Source organism: Rhinolophus sinicus, chromosome 3, assembly GCF_057876585.1.
Source record: "Rhinolophus sinicus isolate RSI-liver-muscle chromosome 3, RSI-T2T, whole genome shotgun sequence".
NCBI classification, from domain to species: domain Eukaryota; kingdom Metazoa; phylum Chordata; class Mammalia; order Chiroptera; family Rhinolophidae; genus Rhinolophus; species Rhinolophus sinicus.
Window position 1 is genome coordinate 130,597,546 of NC_142503.1, and position 16,737 is coordinate 130,614,282.

The following is a 16,737-nucleotide window of genomic DNA, read 5'->3' on the forward strand; positions in this document are numbered from 1 at the left end:
AAACGTCTTTCCCTATTTCATAGCTAATCACAGATTTTATAGATTACAGTGCAAAATATGTTTTCCCTATGCAATTTTAAATTTTGTTGGAAAATGCTTTGAGGAAATACTTTTATGTACATTCATGATTTCTGCCTTGAACTTTGCTTCTTTAAGTTCACAAAATCACTTTGAAGTACAAGAAGCTATAATTAAAACTAAAAAGTACAGAGAAACTTTGAAGTCTCCCTTTCACCCCTGCTCCCCAGCCACTCCTGCTTTCTGGAAGAAATTACTGTTGCCAGTGTCTTGTATCTCTTTCAGAGATAGTCTAATGGAAGCAAATCATTTTTTACTTAAAAATTATACTTATTTTTGAATAGCTAATACATATACAGATAGAAATTTAAAAGTGTACAAAATTCAAAAGAATTTTCTTTGCCCACTGATAACCGTCCCCATTTCCCTCGCCAGTGACACTCTATTTCTTACATATCCTGGATATCGTCTATCAATAAGCATTGTTAGTGTACTATTATACTACTAGTGTACTAGTGATGGTTTTCATAATACCATGCCAAGTGTAGATTTATTAGGATTGTGTGTTCAAAATAAAATTCCTCATATAGAAAATCACTATAAAGTTTGGAAAATATTCAGACAAGTTACCATTGTACTACATTTCCTTCAAATGTTAAACTTGTAACAGGCATCCATAGTCTTAACCTTTTTTCCTTTCTTTTTTTGGGGGAGGGAGGGGACCTCAATAATTTCTACTTAAGTGATATTTTTCAGTTCTAAAATTTCCATTTGGTTCTTTTTATACCTTCTATTTCTTTGCTGAGACTGTTTACATTTTCATTTGTTTCAAGCAGGTTCATAATTGTTCCTTTACGCTTTTTTCTGACAGCTGGTGTAAAATCCTTGTCAGGGAATTCCAAGATTGTGTCATCTCAGTGTTGGTGTTTGTTGATGATCTCTCCTCTTTCAAAATCTCAAAAGGCTAAGATTTTCCTGATTCTTGGTATGGTAAGTGATTTTCTATTAGATCCTGGACATTTGGAGTATTACCTTAATGAGACTGAACTTTGTTTATCTTATATCAGTAGGTCTCCACTGACCCCATGCTATTGGGGAAACGCGGGCTCCCCCTCTTTGGCACTGCCTCGGTAGGGTGGGGGGTCTGGCTCCCCACGGGCCTTGCTGACGGGGTGGGGACCTGCAGACTTTGTGTGGAGTGCAGCAGGAATTATCCAAGAAGTCTGTCCTGATGGGCTGCCTTTCCCCTTCCTGCGCTCCTTGGGGATTCTTCATCTCTGCCTGCTACCTGTTCCTGGGCTTCAGGTTTCTCCAGGACCCTGGATTATTGACAAATACTCGAAGGTCAAGTGCTACTGCACACACGGCAGGCAGAGCCCAGTTTTCTTCTTTGTGGGCCTGAATTGCCTTCCGGAATGACTGGACGATGACACTCCGTCATTTATATGCCTCTATGAAGTCATGGTTCCCCACTACGGAAGTGCACCTTACAGTAGCTGCAAACGTTTCATCATAATGGGGTTCCAAAACTTGTTGTCACTTCTCTTCTGGAGAGGCCAATGGAGCCGTGCGTTGGCAACACGAGGATGCTTGAAAGACACCAGCTCCGCCCGGGATGCTGGGTTTCTGTTGTTGATTGCTTCATAGTCCTCCCGCAGGTACCGCTTTATGGCGATGTGCGTCATGGCGTACCCACCGCCTGGACTGGCTCTTTTTTCTTTTGGGGGGTAATAAATAAGTAGGAAAATATGAAACAAACAATATACATGCAATTAAGCTGAGAACATTTTATTTCCAGGATTTGGGAAAGAAACAAGTTTATGAACTCAAAAGTGATTAGAAAACATCTCCTTTGAGGTGTAGGCATTGGGTTAAATTGTTTGGAGCGATGTCTTTCCTTTAATCCAGCTCCTTCTACTCAGGTGCAGGTAAGCCTCCAGCTACCTAGATGTCGCTGTGGCTCCATGATGAGGGTGGGTATGAGTCTCTGTGGTTATGAAGTTGGGGGCGGAGAAGCCGAGAGTGGCTGGGAAATGATGGCTGAGGAAGAGGAGGAAGTCAAACAGATCTTGCAGAAATTGCAGGTGGGGCCATAGATTAAAATCCATATGTGCTATTGTTATCGGGAGCCCCGTTTATGCAGTACCTGCGAATTCCTTGGCACGTACACGACGCTGCCTGTGTCCCTGTGGTTACTGTAACTTCCGTAGGTGCAGCCGCAGCCGGGCAGCGGAGGGGAGCAGCCGGTGTGTTTGGACCTCCTGCCGCTGACCCGACTGCAGTTAATTTCAGTCCTGTAGGGAGAGTATTTGTTGCTTCTAACTTGATCCCTGCACATTCTTGTAAAGTTTTATTCCCTCGATTCACCCATAACAAATAGCAAAAAACCTGTATTGCACATCTATTACTGCATGTTTTGATCCCCACAAAGGCCGTTTCTTCGGTACTTTTTTGCTTTCAAATTGGCAACAGCCACAGTAATGGCTTGCACCGCCTGGATCCTGGTTACTCATTTTAGAACTTCACAGTTTTGTTTTGTTTTTGCACACTGCGGAATCCCAGTTTGGGGTCTGATGTAGAGGGGTCCAGACTCCACCCAGTCCACAGATGACTGCAGTTTTGACGAGTCTGTTTTTCCTCGGTAGGTGGGAGCTAACTAGTTGCTTGGCTCTTTATTTTTCTTTTAATGACCCATGATTTTTCTTAAACCTCAGAAACTTAATTCTTTGTGTTCTAAGGCAGCCTGGAATTTAAACATTAGACCTGTGACAGGCTTGTAACTTGCTTAAAGGCTTCTAATGCAAATGTTTAAACATTGGTGAGATTTTGCTGCTTTTTTTTTAGCAGATTAAAATAAAAATTTTTAGAATGTGAACTTTACCTCGTTACCAGTTGACCTGGATTAACTTAATTTTATTCCCTCGTCTTGATCCTGGCTCCATATTAGAAATATTGTTAAAGTGCATATGTTTGTATATGTATAGAAAAAAAATCTGAAAATGTATGCTAAACAGTGGTTATCCCTGAGGTTGTTGGGGCGATGAAGATTTTTTTACTTTGTATTTTCTACATGTACCTACTTGAGTTTTAACAACTTATATATGTTGATTTTGCCATGAGAAAAAAGTTATTAAAAGTGTTCAATCCAGCAAAACAAAACAAAATCACCACAAAACTAAACAATTTTGCTTTAGCAACTACAAACAAACAATAAGACCCTCTCTAAAATACCTGATTTGCAGCCATGCTGATTGCAGGGCAAAAGGAAATAGGTTGTAATTTTGGCTGAGAACTGTTTTCCTGTGCTCATTTGTGGTAGATGCACTAAGCATCTGGGCAGAGGATACTTGGGGTATCTTGGGGTAAGTGGGGCAGGTGCAGGAATGGAACGGGAATGCAGTGGAGGAGAGGAAGAGGAGAGTGATGTTTCTCTCCGTGGGAATGGTAGTAGGCTTTGGTTTCATTCTTATAGACATCTTAGGGTAGGTAGAAGGAATGCATGAAAGGATATTTCTCCAAGTGTGTTTTTACAGACCATTTTCATTACAGTCATCTAAGGTACTTGTTAAAATGCAGAATTTTGAGTTTGGTTCAAACTACTGAAATCACAATCTGCAGGGTGGGTCTGGGAAATAACACACACAATAAAATGTGAAAAGCACAGCTGCAGAGGGTGCTAGTCCATTCTCTTTGTTCTTGGTAGGATTTTAAATTAAGTAGAGGACATAAGTATTTGTTAGAGACAGGGATGATTCATTAATTCATTCAGTCAGTTTACTTAATGAGAGCCTCTCATGTCCCAAGTCCTGTAGCAGTGCTCAGGTATAGCTGTAAACAAAACAGATCAAGTCCCTCCTATCACGGAGCTTACATGCCAGTGGTGGTGACAGATAATAGACACTTAGTGAATAGGCCACATAATTTCAACTGATAAGTGCTATGAAGAAAAATAAGGGTGCTTTAACAGCGGACAGAGGAGGAGGGGCTTACTTTAGTTTGGGCAGTCAGGGAAAGCCTCTCTGAGAAGTTGATATTTGAACTGAGATCTAAATGATGATGAGAAATGAGCCATGTAAAGATCTGGGGAAAGTTTCCAGGCAGAGAGAGCCCTATGTGTAAAGACCCCGAGGCAGGATTGAGCTAGGGGATTTGCCCCTCCTAGCCCATGTGGCTTGAGTATTGTAGGAGGGAGAGTGGTAAGAAGTGAAGTTTGTGGCAGGGTGAGTAGTGGGAGGTCAGATCACACAGTCTTCCAGGCCATGGTAAGGAGATACATAGATTTTGTTCTATCTACAGCGGGAAACTGAGGGTTTGTGATATGATGGACGTTTTTGTAGGGTCACTCTCACTATAATGAGGAGAATGGGAGAGAGTAGAAGCAAGATGATCAGGTAAGAAGTTCTTGTAATAATCCAGGCAAGTAATGAGGCTGGTTTGGTGCAGGATAGTCATAGTGGGATGGAGACAAGTAGATGGATTTAGGATGTGCTGTAGAAGTTAAGACTTGATGGAATAGTATTATATATTTCTGCTGTTACTGGTTTCAGGAAAGAATAGACACCTTTGCCTGGTGTCACAGGAGCACTCAGATAGGAGCATTTAAAAGAGGAAAGATAACATTTACTTGGGAAGCATGCAAGAGAGCCAGAAGGTGACTTGACAAGAACAAAACAAAACAGAACAAAAACCCAAAAAACACAAGTATTTAACAGAACAAAATCCTGCAAAAATACCAAGGTTATCAAGCTTAAATTGGTCTATTTGTCATTGGAAAACAACGACTCTCACATGTTACCATATTCATAAATATTCAAAAGTCATATACTTTCAGGTAGCAGCCTAGGAAAGATCAGGGATAAGATTGTTTTTGTTAGGAAGTCCAGTTCTTAGGGTACATTTCAAAGTTTTATACTTTGGGGACCAGTCCCAGATAGGATTATTTTATTAACTTTCATTCTAATCTCAAGTTGCAAAGTGGTAAGTGAAGTACTTAACCATAATTTGGGATTCCTGCTGGAGCTTGGAGAGAGAACTATTATCACAGTTCAGATTGTCCTCAGCTATCATCACGGTGCAGAGACTGGCATGGGACAACGTGAGAGTGGGCCTGGGACACTAGCCCTGTCTACCTGCCCCTCGTGTTATTCCTACGTGAGATAGAGAATCAGTATTTCTAGGCAAAGAGCTGGTATAGCTAGCCAGTCTCAAGTTTTCTTGTCTGTCGTTCTCTCCACTTAATGGTACCATCCTTACACTTCCTAGGAACTGGTGGGTCAACTCTATTCATTTCGAGACTGCTATTTCGAGACACACAGTGTTGAGGATGCTGGGAGGAAGCAGCAAGATGTGCGAGAGGAGATGGAGAAGACCCTGCAGCAGATGGAGGAAGTCGTGGGTATGAGTCCCAAAAAAGCATGCAACCCCCTGCCCTTCACTGAAATGTAACAGAGTTTTGTAATCTCTTTGTCCTTCAAACTCATTTTCCTAAAGTTTGATTATAGCAAATGCCATGAAATAAAAGAGCATCCTTATTGCTTGGACTTTTGCAGTGATCTTATTATCTGATCTTTCTGCCTCTAATTTGTTTTATTTCCAAATCAACTTATATAATGACCATTGCCATCGCCTTTCTAAATCATTACTTCATGCATTTAATCCTATCCTTTTGTCTGTCTCTTTGCTCAAGTATCTTCAAAGATTCCTATTGTTGAGTGGTTGAAGTTTAAACCCCTTAAACTGGTATTCAAGTCTCCATTTTCTGACTCCTTTTTTTCCCTACCCTTATCTTTGACGACTTACTTCCAGAAGAAGTTTTTGTTTCATTCAGGTTGGACCATACATTCTCCCATGAACGTGCTACATATATTTCTGCCTCTGTCTTTGTTTACATCGTTTTTCTACCTGGAGGGTCTTGTGTTTTTTCCTTTTCACTTGTTAAAGCCCATTCGTTGGCTATCTGCATGTGTTCCTTTTCATTGTTTTAATTGTTGCTGTATATACTTTGTCCTCTCCACTAGACTGTAAGCCCCTCAAAGGGCTAATGCTTTAGTGATAATGCTTTCTTTGTTACCCCATTTCATAACAGTACTCTGTATATTGTAGGTTTTCAATAAGAGGTTTGTTCATAAAGGTTGTCCTTAACTATTTCATTTCTAGTTATTCCTTAAGAGAAAGTGTCCTGGTCTTATCTGTAAGATGGCCTGGGTTTTTTCATTTTCTTTTATCTCTTTCCCCTTTCCACTTAGGTTCTGTCCAGGGCAAGGCACAGGTTCTGATGCTGACCGGGAAGGCACTGAATGTGACTCCTGACTATAGCCCTAAGGCTGAGGAGCTTCTGTCAAAGGCTGTGAAACTGGAGCCCACGCTGGTGGAAGCCTGGAACCAGCTGGGTGAGGTGTACTGGAAGAAAGGGGACATTGCAGCTGCCCACACCTGCTTCTCAGGAGCCCTCACCCATGTGAGCAGCCCACTGTCCCCTCAGACAACACCGATGGGAAACATGGGATTCCTTTGGTTCTGTGAATTTCCCTAGGATATGAATACCAGAGTAGAACTGTATTGGAACTAGGAGAACAGAATCAGAAGGGAGGAAGGGTGGGGAACAGGACTGGATGAGGAAAATGGACAGGGGACTGAGAAAGGAAGAAGATGATGGGATCAGGTTCACAGGTAGATGGGAAGTGAAGAAAAGTTAGCAGCCAAGTTGATCCTTGTAGATGTGGGTCGAAGATACAGATGGCATGCCGTAAGAATTAAGATGACAAATTAGGTTTAGGAAGATGGAGATAGAATGGGTGTGGAAAGGGGAAACAGAATCCGGAAGGTTGAGTGTCTATCTTCTCCATTTGCAGTGCAAGAACAAAGTCTCCCTTCAAAACCTGTCCATGGTGCTTCGCCAGCTGCGGACTGACTCTGGAGATGAACATTCTCGCCATGTCATGGACAGTGTCCGACAGGCCAAATTGGCTGTGCAGATGGATATCCATGATGGTCGCTCCTGGTGTGAGTGCTCTCAAAAGATCTCCAGCAGGTGTCTAGAGCAGGGGTTCTCAGCTATGGCCGCATACCAGGGCATATCTGTTGAGGCTGCCTCTAAGTGTGAAGCCAGGGAATTTGTTTTGAAGAAGTCCACAGGGTATTCTGATGAGCCACTATTCTAGGAACTCTTGGAACTTTTCATCCGAGAGAGAAGGCTTGTGTTTCCACATAAGCAATGTGGGGCATTTGTGCACTGCGCTCCTGTTTCTCCTTCAGGTCTGTGTTTGCCTCTTTATCCCAGTGGAATGTGGGGTATACTAGAGTATCATCACCGGTTTGTGTCAGGTGTGAGGCCTTTTAAGTAGACTTTTGAGGGTGACTAAGATAGATCGTTTCTTGAACTTGAGCTCTGAGACGACCCACCATTGTTTCAGTTTTTTTCTCCTCCCTGGGACAGGATGGCTAGAGTGGGCTGGAGGTGGATATTTCCTTCCTTTAGGTCAGTTACACTCTGGTTAACTCGTTTCTCTAGAGGGCAGGCTGATTAAGTCTTGTGAAGAACAGAGTACTCTAGCATATTTCAAAATGGTTTCTTTTACCGCTCCCCCTGCTGGGAGTACGAGGCGGTTTTTTTCTCTGATATTTGCTGTGGGAACCTGATTGAGCTCCTGGAGGTAAAACTCACAATATTGTGGGTGCCCCTTATGATTGGGACCTCTGCAGTTTTTCCAGATTTGTCCACGCTGAGCCTCCAGTAATTTATCAATTACAGTTCAGGTTTTCATTCCCCGGCACTGTTTCCTGTGGCACCTTGTGAGTTTCTGCTTGGGTATGCCATAACTCCCTGTAGTTCCCCGTCTGTCTCTCCAGTTATGGGGGCCATGGTATACCCTGTGTTGTACCCTCTCTTACGGATCCAAGAAGAGCTGTGATTTTTTTTAGTCTGTTCAGCTTTTTACTTATTAGGATGGAGTGGCGACTGTCAAGCTCCTTCCAGGTGGAGCTGTAAACCCCGTGTTTCTTTTTCAGATATTCTGGGGAATGCATACCTTTCTCTTTACTTCAATACTGGCCAGAACCCCAAGATCTCCCAGCAAGCCCTCAGTGCCTATGCCCAAGCAGTAAGTATTTATAGTCACCCAGGCCAGATGAAGAGAAGCAGCGACAGAAGTCAGTCTTCCTGGTGCTCATTAGCAAGCAGGATGGGCATTGTTTGCCGTGTGGTTTTGCACAGCCATGTCTGTAGGATTGACTTATTTCTTCTTACAACGTCAGTATTAGTAACCATTTGCAGTGTAGAGCCTCAGAGCTCCTCGAGCTGCCTAGATTTACAGGCGTGTATAACTAAAGCACAGAACCCATCCCAACATGTTCATCTTTTATAAATGGGAAAAAAGTCTATATTAAAATAATGGCTATTTGTGTGTGTATTTTAAGAAAAATGAAAATGCTAATACTTAAGTATAAATTAAGTGCTTTCCCCAGATTAGCCAATAGGTAGTATGGAACCCACTCTGCATCACCTCCTAGGAATTATTTCACTGGAGTTCATGCTTTGCTTAGGCTTTCAGGCTGTTTTTATACTGATAGCCACTTGCACGGGGGTTTTCTTCAGGCTTTGACTCATTAAAAGGTTCACATTGGCCTACTTTTTTTTTAAAAGATTTTATTGGGGAAGGGGAACAGGACTTCATTGGGGAACAGTGTGTACTTCCAGGCCTTTTTTCCAAGTCAAGTTGTTGTCCTTTCAGTCTTAGTTGTGGAGGACGCAGCTCAGCTCCAGGTCCAGTTGCCCTTGCTAATTGCAGGGGGCGCAGCCCACCATCCCTTGTGGGACTCAAGGAGTTGAACCAGCAGCTTTGTGGTTGAGAGCCCACCGGCCCATGTGGGAATTGGACTGGCAGCCTTCAGAGTTAGGAGCATGGAGCTCTAACCGCCTGAGCCAACGGGCCGGCCCCACATTGGCCTACTTTTTATTTAGGCTTTATTTATATTCACTTTTCTGCATTTGCTTTCTTCTCTTGACACAGGGAGTTGGTTTTTAACTTACCATTACTTATTTTGTTCTGTGGCAGAATAAAGACTACAGCTTCCTTATATTCCTTTTGCAGTTTAGGGACTGTCCTTTTTTTCAATTAGGGAACTTTTAGGCAGAGGAATTCTATTTTAATCTCTTAATTTAGTTAATGTTTAGAGAATAATATGGTACATTCCTTTAAAATTTTATATTTGGCTTCTGCTAAATAGCTGCTTTTAATTCTTAATTTCTTCACCTAAACCTACATTTATAAATATATGGGAACCAATCATTTAAACAATTTTAACTCATGTTGTTGGTGTTTTGCAATGTGCCAGGCAGTGAATAGAGTTTAAAAAATAAAATGGACACAGCCATGAACGTCGCTAGCAGTTTCTTCACAGCACATCTGTCTGCACTGTCATGTGGTTTCTGGCCTTCTAGTTAAACTAGAGAATCAGAATTTAACTTTCAGTGTGTGTTTTAAGGGGGGGTTGGATATAGAAACATGATTCTCCCGGTGTCTGGAGCTGAGGAAATGCATTAATTCGACATCATGTCTTTCCTTGGTTTTCCTCATTTATACCATCATCTCATTATACATTTTTATTTTAATCAGAATTCTTTCACATATTTCTTCTATCTTTATACTATTGCATGGGTAAATTATAATCATATTTTAAAGTTTCATGCACATGCAAAAACCTTGCGGTTTTAGGGACTGTATAATATACCACATCAACAATGACTGTCTAATAGTGTGTGGGTATAGGTAACATTTTGACAAGGAAGAAACTTGAATTTTTTCAGGGAGAGGAGTGTCTAGGACTTGTCGGGCATGGCCATCCTTAAGACTGAGACAGGACCCACTGATGATCTTTTTATCCCACCATAGGAGAAGGTTGACAGGACAGCTTCCAGCAATCCTGACCTTCATCTGAACAGGGCCACGGTAAGATCTGTGGGGGTGGTCATCGGAGAGTCGAATAAATAACATATTTAGGTCTTAGCCTGAGGGGATAACTGAGTATGAATAAGACAAGGTTGGATACAGACTGCAAGAAAAAAGTCAAATTATGCCCTATGACAAACTAGCTCAGTTTGACTTCAGTATCTGGTGGAGTCACTGGAGGGAAAAGAGAAGAGGTTGAGGAGGTGGGAGAGTACATTAAGGATGGGGTGGGCGGCAGTTTAGAAGACTTTTCTGAAATGTTCATTATAAATATAAAAATAGAAGGACCCAATATATGCAACTTCACTATTTTAGAGTTTGGAAGTTAGCGTCTTTGAAATGACTCCATCTTTGGGGTTGTGATCACCCTGAACAGGAAAAAGGATGTTAAGGTGTTACTACTTTAGGATGTTTGTTGTAGGACAGGAATACAACTGGGTAGAAAAACAGTTTATTTCTTGAGAGTCCTAGTCCATTGTGCCATTACTTTTCCCCGCATAGTTTTAAACACACACACACACACACACACTTAAATATACTTATAATTAGGAGGGTTTTGGTTACTTTTTGTGCAGTTACATAAATATGAAGAGAATTATGGGGAGGCCCTGGAGGGCTTCTCTCGAGCTGCAGCCCTGGACCCTGCCTGGCCAGAGCCCCGGCAACGAGAACAACAACTCCTGGAATTCCTGAATAGATTAACCAGCCTCCTTGAGAGCAAGGTAAAGATGTCTGAAGGCTGAATCCTATTTTTTTAGTCTGCTACAGGTCAATAAAATAAGAATAGAATAGGCCTTGGCAGTAGTGACCCAGTAGAAGTGAGTAGGTGGGAGGGAAGGACTAGACTCTCAAGGAGAGTGACTAGTTCCCAGCTTCTTACCTATTGATTTCCCCTTCCTTTGCAGGGAAAGGTGAAGACCAAAAAGTTGCAGAGCATGCTGGGAAGCTTGCGCCCGGCCCATCTAGGCCCTTGTGATGGGCGCTATCAGTCAGCCTCTGGGCAGAAGGTGACCCTGGAGCTCAAGCCACTGAGTGTGCTGCAGCCTGGTGTGAACAGTGGTGCCGTGGTCCTGGGAAAGGTGGTGTTCAGCCTCACTACAGAGGAGAAAGTCCCCTTGTGAGTTCTTGCCTTTCCTCTGTTTCATTCTTTTGAGCTAATGCTCTCACTTCCTGGCCTTTCTCTCACAGTTGAGGACATTGTTAGGGGTCACAGTTTAGTGAGATCTGCTTCCCTTCTGTGACTGTCCTAGTAGCAGGTTTTGTCTATGTGATGTTTGACGATCTCTCTGTAGATTCTGGTACCACCCAGCTTTTTCCCTATTTCAATAAATGTGTATGGAGCTGCTGCTATAGGTGTTGTAGGGAGTTAAAAAAACAAAACAAAAAAAGAAATGTAAAAGATTCAAGTGAATTGTGCATGTAGTCTAGCAGAGGAGATGAGTTAAAAATATTCATTTAGACATTTTTTATTTTTTTAAGGAGGGCACAGCTCATAGTGGCCCATGCGGGGATCAAACTGGCAACCTTGGTGTTATCAGCACCACCCTCTAACCAACTGAGCTAACTGACCACCCCTCATTTAGAAAATTTTTGACTCTTAAAAAATTAGGGTATAATCAGTGCATCACTGCTCACTCACTTCCAGGAAGTTCTTTTGTGTTCCTTCCAGTCGCTCCCTGTTTTTGTCCCCCTATTGAGGATTAGTTTTCTTGTTTTAACTCAGCAAATTTTTCATTCTTTAAGATTCAGTTTGATTGTCTCGTCAAGGAAACCTTCCCTGCTTTTCGATTTGAACATTTTTCCTCTGGGTTTCCATGCCCAGCCTTTGGCTTTACTGAATTCAGCACAAGGGAAATGTTATTCTAGTATTTACATACTAGAATGTATAGCTAGTTACAGCTGGACTATAAGTGACGGTGTAACTGCCTGACTCCTGCTAGACTATAAGCTCACTCATAGCTGAACTGGTATCTTTCTGCTAAGCACAGTGCTTGATAATAATAGGTACTCAGTGAAAATTTGTGGAATTAAGTTGATAGAGAGTTTTATGAAGGTTGTGATTCTTAAATTGATAGGCCAGGAATAATGTTTTAGGTGCAACATTTTGCACTAGTTCATTAATATTTGCTGAATGGTCTCAGTGTACATGTGTCCCAAGTTCTTGGCAAAATGACAGGTTGATGAATCTTGTGTATGTTCTCTAAAGATATTACGTATCTAAGACAAACAAGGACTCAGATGTCCATAGTAGATGATGGCACCTGTCATAGGGTTTCCAGTTAAGTAATGAAGGAAGCACTTGTTTTAATGGTATTTTAAAACCACTCTTCTGTTCTTCTCTCCTGCCCACTTTACTTCCCCCTGACCCTTCTTAACCTGGCAGTACCTTTGGCCTGGTAGATTCTGATGGACCTTGCTGTGCCGTGATGGTGTATAACATGGTGCAGAGTTGGGGAGTACTCATTGGGGACTCTGTAGCCATCCCTGAGCCCAACCTTCGGCTTCACCAAATTCAGCACAAGGGAAAGGTGAGTGATGGCTAGGATTCTTTCTCAACACCTAGGCTCTGAAAGTGGGACCAAGTTTATCTCTTTTTAAAAATACAGAGGGTGCCAAAAAATGTATACACATTTTAACAAAGGAAAAACCTATTAAAATTGTATAATACTCAGTATATACCGATAATACAAGATGAATGTAAGTCACGTTTGACTTCTGCAGTTACAAGAGGTGCTCAAAGCGGTTACCATAGTGTCCAGACACTTCTGATTATGGCGAACTACTACTTGAGCAACGTTGACCAAAGTGTCCACTTGTATACATTTTTTTGGCATCCTTGGTAAGTAAAGTAATGCATATGGCATAATATATATATATGTGTATATATATACATATACACACACACACATATGTATACATGTATATATATATATACATACACACATATATACATACATATATATACACATACATACATACATATATATGTAATTTTTACTAAAAAGGGAGACTACTGGTAAAGAAAAAGAATTAAACAAATGGATAGAACAAAGACAAATACTGTATGATGTCACTTATATGTGGAATCTAAAAAAGCCTAACTTGTAGAAAACAGAGAGTAGAATGGTGGGTACTGTGGGTGGGGGAATTGAGAAGATGTTGTTTAAGGGTAAAAACTTGTAACCAATAGGTAAGTAAGTCCTGGAGATCTAATTCACAGCACCGTGATTATAGACAAAAATATGGCATTACAAACTTCAGAGTTGCTGAGAGACTAGATCTTAATTGTTCCCACCACAAAAGAGAAACGATAATTATGTGATGTGATAGAGGTGTTAGCTAACTCCAGGGTGGTGATCATACTTTAACGTAGAAATGTATCAGATCAGCATGTTGTATCCCTTAAACTTACACAATGTTATTTGTTATCTATCTCAATTAAAAAAAAAAAAAAAAGAACTGCAGTATTGCCACTCAGATGTTAACAATCTGACATGCATACCTCCAGTCTTTTTTATTTTCATAAGTATATTATACACATTCGTATGTATATTTTTAATCATGTGTAGAATATCATATGCAAATGTTTGTGTGAACATTTCCTGGGTTTTTACATATTCTACAACATTGTTCTGAGTTGACACATAGAGAAGGTGGTGATGATGATGATGATAGTGAAAATTTACTGAACACTTAACTGACTGCTAGATACTGTGCTAAAAGCTTTACTGCCTGCACTGGCTCATTTAATCCTCATAAAAACTCTGAGAGTAGGTATTTAACCACTTTTTCACCAGGTAGATCAGGGGTTGGCAAACTATAGCCCGTTAACCATATCTGGCTCACTGCCTGTTTTTGTATGGCCTATAAGATAAGAATAGTTACAATATTTTTAAGTGGAAAAAATTGAATGAGAATAATAATTTGTGATAACATAAAAATTACAAGAAATTCAGATTTCAGTGTTTCGAGGTAAATTTTTGAAACAAAGTCACACTCATTTGTTTATTATTGTCTGTGGTAGCTTTTGCACTATTGTGTCAGAGTTGAATAGTTCTGTGACAGAGACCATATGACCCACAATTCCTAAAATATTTATTATTTGGCCCTTTACGGAAAAAAATTTGCTGACTCCAGATCTAGATTATTTCCGTTTTATTCCTGTGACAGAAGCACTATAGCAAGTATTTTTATAGCTGCCCATATCTATGGTTATTTCCTTAAAGAATTTCTAAGGTAGAATCCTGGCTCCAGAGAGTATGCGGACATCTAAGATTTTTGATACATATTGCCAAATTATTTTTTGGAAGGTTGGACCAGTTATTACCAAAAGTGGATGTGAGTAATTGTTTCCCTGTAGTTTTCTTCTCAACTGTAGAAATCTTTGAACAATTATTTGCTGATTTTATATGAAAAATATAGCATCAATATTGTTTGGCTTTGGTTTCTTGATTGTTGGTGAGGTTGAACATTTTATCTTATGTTTATTGACTGTTATAAATTGCCATTTTATTGGCCACTTGCCTATATTGCTGTTAGTTTATTTAAAAAAAAATTGATTTATGAGAACTCTTTGATTTACCTCTTTACTTTGACTTAAAAGAGTCCCTTTCACACTTCCAGTGGGACAATTTGGATGAAAATCTTTTAACAACATATTTTACAACTTAAAGTACCCTTGAACTGATAAAGTGAGCTGATACCTTTTCTGTTAGCAGGAGAATGTCTAAACCACACTTTCTGTTCCTTCCTCCTGCTATAAAGGGAGAAGTATCTTTATAACTTTAGATCTGGCAGGTTAAGTTAGGGCCTTACAAACACTTGGAGAAACTCTTGGAATCAGAGTTTCTCAGAATTTCCACCGGCTCTGGCTGGCTGCTGTGTGGTTTCTAGTTAAAATTGTCATCAAACACTGGGAAGGACCAATTCTGTGAGAGCAGCCTTTTGTTAGGCAGTGCCAGGAATCTGTCTTTTTTTGAATCAGAGAATTGTTTTATTCTTGTAGTGACACTGCTTGTACCCTACCTGCCCCAGATTTTTCTTCTGAAGATTGAAAACTTTGGGGAAATGATATCCCTTTTCTTAGCTCAGCTTTGTTGAATATGAGATGGAGGTTAGGGGGGTATATACTGAAGGGGGAGAAAGGAGGAGGAAGTCACAGGTAGTATATCCCCATGCTGGAGTCTGTCCCATCTTAGGATCTATAATGAACCTGTGTGTGTTTGTCTTTTATAGGACTATTCCTTCTCCAGTGTCCGCGTGGAGACACCCCTCCTGCTAGTGGTGAATGGGAAGCCTCAGGGCTCCAACAGCCAGGCTGCTGCTACCGTGGCATCACGGCCACAGTGTGAATGACCTACTTAACTTGCATGCTAAAGAGGGAGTGGAGGCGAGGACATAAGCTCAAGGGCATTCATCAGCTGGACCAGCTGGACTAGCCACATCCAATGACTCAACCGGAATGGGGGGATGTTTTAGATGAGGTCTTTCCCTTCCTCTGCCCTGTAAGACGTTTTGTGTCCTTTCTTTGCTGTTATCATGTTCTATCTCTGTCTGGGGCCACACACTCCCCTAGTATATCTCTCCTGCCTCTCTGTTGCTCTTCTGTGTCTTAGGCAAAGAGCATGGAGTTGGTAGAAGTGTTGGGATCTTGACAGAGGACAGAATTCCCAAGGTTCCTGTTCTTGCCTCCTTCCTGAGCCTCATGTGTATATATCATTTCAATATTTATTGCCAAGGGAGGGGGCTTAATTTTTTAATGGCTTGGTTTTTAAGCAGTTTTTTTTTATTTTTATTTTTAAAATTTAGGTTTATCCCCTTCTTTGGGGCTGGAACAGAATTAAATTTCTTTGGAAAAAAAATATTGTGTAGTTTGGCCTGCTTCATTGTTTCCAGGCTTGGATTCTTGGTTTTTAGGATCATGTCAATCCATTAGGGTAATACCTCCCCCCCACCCCCCACCCCCGCCCTTTTTTCCCCTTTATACAAAAAGTTTATTTCTCTCCTAGTTAAAAGAATTCTGGCAATAGGCAACCCAGGGCAGGAATGGCAACTCTACAGAGTTGCTAGGAACCAGCTTCCCTCCATTTCCTCATTCTGTCATTCCTAGGGATGGTCACCACCATGATCCAAGATGACAGTGGTACTATTCTAATAGTGTTACTAGGCTGAAAAACCAGAGAGAGCTAGTAGCCAGTTTCTTTAGATTCTAGTTTTATTTATATATATATATATATATATATATATATATATATATATATATATATATATATATATATATTTAATTTTTTTATTGGGGGATATTGGGGAACAGTGTGTTTTTCCAGGACCCATCAGATCCATGTCAAGTCGTCCTTTTCAGTCTAGTGGAGGGTGCAGCTCACTGACCCATGTGGGAATTGAACCTGCGACCTTGGTGTTATGAGCACCGTGCTCCAACACTGAGCCAACTGGCTGCCCCTCTAGTGATATATTTTATAATAGTTTCTCTTAATATCCTTGTGGGAAAATGTGAAGGAGGGTTAATAACCAACCGAATGATTATAAGCAGAGAGTACATTATAGGACACAGATTAGTTTGGAAGACTTCTAGTGATATGGCTCCCGTCTTTGTTCCTGGTCCACTCCTGTTCAGCCCTTGATCAGGGACTGAATATCATTGATGACTCATTCAGTTAATAAAGAATGTAAAATGCAGAGGAATCCTCTGAGAATGGGTGGTAGAATAAGCATGTATTTCCAGAATCTAAGATAAAATTTTTTTAAATAACAA

At 40.8% G+C, this 16,737-nt stretch overlaps 1 protein-coding gene across 3 annotated transcripts; it reads left to right on the forward strand.

Moving 5' to 3' along the window:
• Positions 1 to 1,530: 1,530 nt before the first annotated feature.
• Positions 1,531 to 15,826, forward strand: TTC5 (tetratricopeptide repeat domain 5). Of its 3 annotated transcripts, none has more exons than XM_074327941.2 (10): positions 1,531 to 1,676; positions 5,281 to 5,413; positions 6,264 to 6,475; positions 6,870 to 7,020; positions 8,026 to 8,117; positions 9,909 to 9,965; positions 10,541 to 10,687; positions 10,871 to 11,082; positions 12,349 to 12,493; positions 15,201 to 15,826. In XM_074327941.2, exons 1-10 carry the CDS (start codon positions 1,578 to 1,580, stop codon positions 15,318 to 15,320), a joined length of 1,368 nt encoding a protein of 455 aa, XP_074184042.2. In that variant the 5' UTR covers positions 1,531 to 1,577; the 3' UTR covers positions 15,321 to 15,826. The 3 variants fall into 3 exon arrangements, with proteins under 3 accessions (XP_074184042.2, XP_019574067.2, XP_074184043.1); XM_019718508.3 differs by lacking the exon at positions 1,531 to 1,676 and adding an exon at positions 1,983 to 2,102; XM_074327942.2 differs by lacking the exon at positions 1,531 to 1,676 and adding an exon at positions 2,640 to 2,659.
• Positions 15,827 to 16,737: the final 911 nt, after the last annotated feature.